The 6,817-nt window shown below is 40.7% G+C and overlaps 1 protein-coding gene across 1 annotated transcript in view; it reads right to left on the bottom strand.

Moving 5' to 3' along the window:
- Positions 1-4,787: 4,787 nt before the first annotated feature.
- LOC100961907 (bromodomain-containing protein 8-like) overlaps positions 4,788-6,817 on the bottom strand; it is a gene marked incomplete at its 5' end in the record, with an annotated part of 2,949 nt that continues 919 nt past the window's right edge. The window contains 1 exon segment of the mRNA XM_023519405.1: positions 4,788-6,811. Coding sequence (XP_023375173.1) covers positions 4,788-6,811 — 2,024 coding nt within the window.

Below are 6,817 nucleotides of genomic sequence, written 5' to 3'. Positions count from 1 at the left end.
TTGATGAAATTAGAGATTTTACTCTTTTTTTCTTGGTTAGGAAGGCCAAAGGTTTATTTATTTTATTGACCTTTTCAGAAAACCAACTTTTTGATTTATTGATCTGTTGTATAATCCTTTTGTTTTCAATTTCATTTAATTCTGCTCTAATTTTGGTTATTTCTCTTCTGCTGGGTTTGGGATTGGAGTGTTCTTCCTTTTCCAGTTGCTTGAGATGTCCCATTAAGTTGTTAACTTCCTCTCTTTCCGTTTTCTTGAAGAAGGGTTGCAGTGCTATAAAGTTCCCTCTTAGGACTGCCTTTGCAGTATCACAGAGGTTCTGGTAACTCGTGTTTTCATTATCATTTTGTTCCAAAAATTTGGTAATTTCCTTCTTGATCTCGTCTTTGACCCACCTATCATTCAGCATAAGGTTATTTAGCTTCCAAGTTTTTGTATGAGTTTGCAGATTCCTGTTGTTACAGAATTCAACTGTTATTCCATGATGGTCTGGGAAGATGCAAGGAATAATTTCTATTCTTTTAAATTTGCTGAGATTAGACTTGTAACCTAAGATGTGGTCAATTTTGGTGTATGTTCTGTGGGCTGATGAGAAAAACGTGTATTCAGCTTTGTTAGGATGAAATGTTCTGTAGATGTCCATTAAATCCAGATGCTGAATGGTTAAGTTTAAATCTAAAATTTCTTTGCTAAGCTTCTTGTTGGAGGATCTATCCAATACTGCCAAAAGAGTATTAAAATCTCTGACTATGATGGAGCTAAGAGAAATCAAGTTGCTCATGCCTATCAGAGTGTCTCTTATAAATTGAGGTGCATTCTGGTTGGGTGCATAAATATTGATAATTGAAATCTCATCGTATGGAGTATTACCCTTAACAAATATAAAGTGACCATCCTAATTCATGCTTATGTTTGTTGGTTTAAAGCCTATTGTATCTGTAAATAGAATTGGAACACTTGGTTTTTCCTACTTTCCATTTGCTTGGAATATAGATGACCGTCCCTTCACCCTGAATCTATATTTATCTTTTAAGGTAAGATGAGATTCTTGTATGCAGCAGATATCTGGCCTGAGTTTTTGTATCCAGTCATCCAGCCTGTGCCTCTTTCAAGGAGAATTTAAGCCATTCACACAGATTGAGAATATTGATAAGCCTGGTAAAATTTGTGTATCGAGTTTTTTGAAAGTTCGGTGGACATTTTTAATCCTTTCACCTATGTGGAAGTTGGAATTTGAGCAAAAGTTTCTGAGTGAGTTTACTTTTGTGGTGGAGGATTGCGCTGGTGTTTATGGAGTATAGGTCTGAGAATATCCTGGAGAGCTGGTTTAGTTATGGCAAATTTCTTCAACATGTGAATGTCATTGAAGTATTTAATTTCTCCATCATAAATGAAACTCAGTTTAGCTGGATACAGGATCCTGGGTTGAAAGTTATTTTGTTTTAAGAGATTAAAAGTTGATGACCACAGTTTATTGATCCATTCATTGATCAATGGGCTCTTGGGCTTCTTCCATGACCTAGCAATTATAAATTGGGCTGCAATGAACATTCTGATACAAATATCTTTATTGTAGTGTGATTTTTGGTCTTTTGGATCCATAAACTGTGGTATATGTACACCATGGAATACTATGCAGCCATAAAGAAAGATGGAGACTTTACCTCCTTCATGTTTACATGGATGGAGCTGGAAAATATTCTTCTTAGCAAAGTACCCCAGGAACGGAAGAAAAAGTATTCAATGTACTCAGCCCTACTATGAAACTAGTTTACAGCTTTCATATGCAAGCTAGAACCCAATTTTAACCCAGAAATATGGGAATAGGGGAGAGGGAGGGGAGGGGAGAGGGGAGAGTGAGTGGAGGGAGGGTGATTGGTGGGATCACGCCTATGGTTCATCCTATAAGGGTACACGTGAATCTTCCTAAATGTAAAATATAAATGTCTTAACACAATAACTAAGAAAAAGACACGAAGACTATGTTAACTAGTTGGATGAAAGTAGTTGAAATTTTATACAGAAACAATACATTTTACCCCATGATAGTATTAATGTACACTTCTATGATTTAATTTTTTAAAAAGTTGATGATCATCCTCTTCTACCCTGAAAGGTTTCAGCAGAAAGATCTGCGCTCATTCTAATATTCTTCCCCTTGTAGGTTTTTGTTTTCTTATGTCTAGTTGCTTTCAGAATTTTCTCTTTCATATTAACTTTAGTGAAGTTAATTATGATGTGCCTGGGGGAAGTCTTGTTCAGGTTGAGTCGTGCTGGGTTTCTGAAACTGTCTGCAATCTGAATTTCAGAATCTCTTGGCATATCTGCAAAGTTCTGTTTCAGAATTTCATGAAGAAGAGCCTCTACGTTTTGTGAAGCAACTTCATTGCCTTCAGGGATTTCTATAAAGTGAATATTAGTTTTCTTTGAATTATCCCAGAGCTCTCTGAGAGAATGATACATTTTGCTCACCATTTATCTTCCTCTTTCAGCTCTTGAGTGCATTCAAAAGCTTTGTTTTCAATGTAAGAGATTCTTTCTTCTGCCTGGTCCATTCTGTGAGCAAGGGATTCTACTGTACTTTTCAGATTTTTGAGGGCTGCAAACTCTTGCCTCAATGTAGCTAAATCTTTGGTCATTTTATCTTTGAAATCATTGAATTCTTGAGACATTGTTTGTATAATTTGAAATTCTGATTCCCTCTTTCCTCCATTCTGTTGATCTTATTTGCTATCCAGACTCTGAACTCAATTCTGACATCTCAGCCATCTGTATGGATGGGGTCTTCAGTTGCATCTGTCATGTCTTTCCTTGGGGAGTTTGATCTACTCTAGTTATTCATGTTACTGGAGTTTTCCCACTGATTCTGCCCCATGCTGAATTTACACCATTTGGCTAGGTGAGCAGATAAAGAGAAGTTAGGTTGGGAGCTCCAGGAGTAGTGATTCACTAGCCCTTTGCCCAAAGGCTGGGACTGGTGTCTGTACCTTTTCCCCTAGAGCTTTGCCAAGGACCCATATAGTGCTTTGGCTAAGAAACTGGGGGCCTGCTTGGTGTGGTGGTGCTAAGTGTCTCTGTCTTGTTTTCAGTTGGTCTCTATTCTACCCTAGTAAATCAGTTACTCTGTCTTTAAGTTTCAGCTGTTGAGAAATACCAGCAATTAAGTCACCCCACCCCCCATAGGCAACAATTGGGAAAGGAAAATCACACCTTCCCACAACTACACACCCAGGTACCACTTTGGATAGTCCTTGGGTGATTGGCCCAGTTCAAGAGATTCAAATCAATTGTCCCAGTCAGCACTGGTCTCAGATGGGGGAGTTCAAAAGGTGTCTGGTAACTAGACAGTAGGGGTCTACTGGCAGCTCAGGTATGACTTGCTCCAGTGCTCTGTGAGTTCAGAAGGACCAACCTAGCAAATAAATTGGTCTGGGAAAGTTGATGCCTCCTTCCCCACCTTGCACCTTTGTCACACTCAGTCACTGGTAACCCTACAGGGCTGTGACCAAGTTGTCCAACAAGTGAGTGTGGCAGGACTTTATGTCTGCCGGAGTCAAAGTAAAGTCAATGCCTTCTCCACTCAGTTACTGCTCTTTGTCACTGGCCAGCAGAGAGAGCTGAAACCTGTCTGTCTCAGGCATTCAATGGGAGCTGGAGAATGTTCCACCTGAAGTCAATCTAGACTTGGAATTTGTTTCCTTATAGTCATGGCTTGCCTTGGCGGGGAAGATATACATTTATCTATCTCTTCTCTCAGCTCAGCTCTCCTCCCTCAGCTTCATTGGGTTCTTTCTGGCCATTATCTCTCCCACTGGACTGGAAGTTTTGTTGAATACTAGCTCCAGTCAGCCCTCACCCCTCTGTTTCCCCATGTTCTTATTGAATATGAAAATTGGAGTTAGGGAAAATAGCCAACCTGAGGATTAAGCAAAGTACAAAACACATTGAAACCAAATGAACAAATAAACAGACAAAAATGCTATCAGACACACAAGCACACAGCTGCACAATCAGAAACAAGTAAACAAACAGACAACAACAACAATAACAACAAAAATGGTAATCATAAAATGATAAAAAAAGAAAAGGAAAATAAAACTCTATTAGTCTGATGTAGGCACTCTCAGCAACCATAAGAAGGGAAGGAGAGGAAGAGAGAAGAAAAAAGGAAAAATAGTATTAATAATAAAATAAAAAATAAAAAATACCCTAACAATAACTCATACAAGAAAAGGATGAAAAAATAAAAAGAAAAAAAAAGGGGGCACGACCAAGAAAAATATTATTCTTATTTATATGTACAAACATACAACTATACATATGGCATAGGGATCAACTTTAGTGGGAATATATTTATGTTGCAATATACTTTATAGACAGCAGGTGGTGCTGTGAGTGGTTCCCAGGCTTATACCTGTTTCTTGGTTGTTTTTTTTTTTCAGTTTGTAAAATAACATTTATTTATGGAGCATTAATAAAAGGTTTAAACTAATTAACCTATGGAACAAAGGGCATAAACCTAAAACTCAGTTTCCCTATTTTTTTAATATCATGTGCACAGGCATCTTTGACTCCTTGACTATGAGTTAAGGTTTTCTTTTTTTACTAGAAAAGATAACAGGGAAGTGGTAAACAAGTACTGAGATCTTCTATGGATTAGAGTCTCAGGGAAGAGATTCAAACTCCAGAAAAGGTTAGGGTAGCAGCTCTAGTTTGTCTTCCATCATCCACTTGGTTGGCTTGTTCTCATTCCACACTAAAGTCTCCTTTTTTGTCTAACCAAGCACTCAGCACCTTTTCACCACATCCTTGTACCCTGGAGCCTGCCTTTCTGACACAGGCTTCAGAAATGGACTGCTGAACCTGTGACTGGCAATCATCTTCCAGACTGGCAGGACTGTCTTCTTAAATAGTGAATGATCCTTAACAGGGACAACTTTGCATAAATCAATCAGCTTTGAGGAGGTAGCATGGCTGAAAAGGATATCCATCAGAGGAGTCTCTGGAGTGCTGAAGCCATCATCACACTCACCAGAAGGGGGCTGCTCTTCCATTTCTGACACATACTCTTCACTCTGGTCTTCCTCTTTAGATTCTTGTTGAGCCTCTCCCTGTGAATCCCCCTCTTCACTCTCTGTGGGTAGTCCCCGAACTGCATGAATAGCTGAGGGAGATATAGCCATTTCTGGCTTTCCATCTTCTGCCAGTGGCTTCTGTTCAGTTTCTAAGAAGTCTACCTTGGCTGAACGCTCTTTGGTCTCACTACAAGGCTCCCCTTCTCCTTCAACAGTTTCAATTTCCTTTCCCTCTTGTTTGATACCAGCTGGAGGGCAACAGCCTTCATTTGATTCTTTGCTGCTAATGCACAATGGCTCCAGTAAGTAAGCTACCTCAGAGAGAAAGTGGAGGAGGTTCTGGCGGCTGATTTGCTCTGACTCTTCCTGAGATTCCTCACTGACTCCATCCCCTACAAGAAGTTCACTATGTTCTCTCCCTGAGCTGCTTTCCTCTAGTTCTTCAGCCCTCGGATCCTCAGTTTCTCTCCAGCTGCTCACATCAAGATCCAGACTGGAGTCTCATGAGCTGAAGAGGGACCTGCAGTCGTTGCTCAACTCAGATTCATTGGGACAGTCTTGTTGAGAATCCAACCAAACGCACTCACGTCTCATCTGGATCTGCTCCAAGACATCTCGTTGCATCTCTACTGCCGTATGATAGACATCATGGTCCGAGCTATTATACATTACAGCATTCTGAAACATCAGCATAATGTCATGCTGAAATTCAGCTGTGCTATGGATCAGTCCATTTTCAATGTTTTTCTTAATAGTTGACAAATCCATAGGCCTCTGAACAATGCTGTGGTAGCCAGGTGCTATGTCATCTGTAACAGGCTGCAGAAAGACATTGGCATACCTATGATTAGCTTCAGCTCTCCATACAAACATGATGGCTTTCTTCCAGATTTTTTGTGCTTGAATAGCTTCTTGATCTTCACTACAGACAGAAAACTGTGAAGAAGCAGGGCTACTGGGGATGGAGTCTGCCAGTGTGTGTGACTGCAGAGTAGCATTATGTATGCTAAAACCATCATCACTCTATCTCACAGGGGGTTCATTATCCATTTCTGACAAATAGCCTTCTCCTTGATCTTCTTCCTTAGGCTCCTCCAAGCTGGCCACTTCACTGACTCCATCTTCTTCCTCATCCTCACCTGGGGCATCCTTTATCTGGCTTCCAAAAATAGTCCCTGATTCTTCTTTCAATGAGTCTGACATTTCAAACTTGTGCTGAGTCTCTGCCTCTAAAGGGTCATCAATGGGATTTGAGCCATGTGATGGAGACAACATGCTTTCAGGAGATGCCTCTGTCTTCACAGTTGTTAGTGGAGTCTCATCGCCTTTTGCACTGGCAACATCTGCTTCAGCAATCTCTCCAGCTGTAGTACTTCTGGGTTCCTCATCCATGTCCTGACTCCTGAGTTCTGGTGGCTCCATACTTGTAGCTGGAATAATTCCAGCTATTTCAGCCCCTGAAATGCCTGGCTCTGGTTCTGCAGGTTCCACCTTGATCTCAACACTGGGCTCCCTGATGTCCACCAGTTCATGGATTCCCTTGTTTTCTGTTTCCTCAAAGTCCAGCCTCTCTTGCTTCACTGTCATCTCTGGTGTAGGGAGAGGTACTGCCTTGTCCCTCTCCTGCTGCATAGGGTGCTCCCAGGGACCAGGCAGAGACTGGGGATCATCATTTTCTTCACAAAATGACAGTGCTGCTTCCACTGCTGCTACATCCAGCACCTCAGGATGATCGTCTACCT

The sequence above is a fragment of the Otolemur garnettii genome, unplaced genomic scaffold, assembly GCF_000181295.1.
Source record: "Otolemur garnettii isolate 467f Iridium unplaced genomic scaffold, OtoGar3 scaffold00174, whole genome shotgun sequence".
Lineage (NCBI taxonomy): Eukaryota > Metazoa > Chordata > Mammalia > Primates > Galagidae > Otolemur > Otolemur garnettii.
The sequence above is the reverse complement of the archived record's forward strand: the minus strand, read 5'-3'. Positions and strand labels throughout refer to the sequence as shown.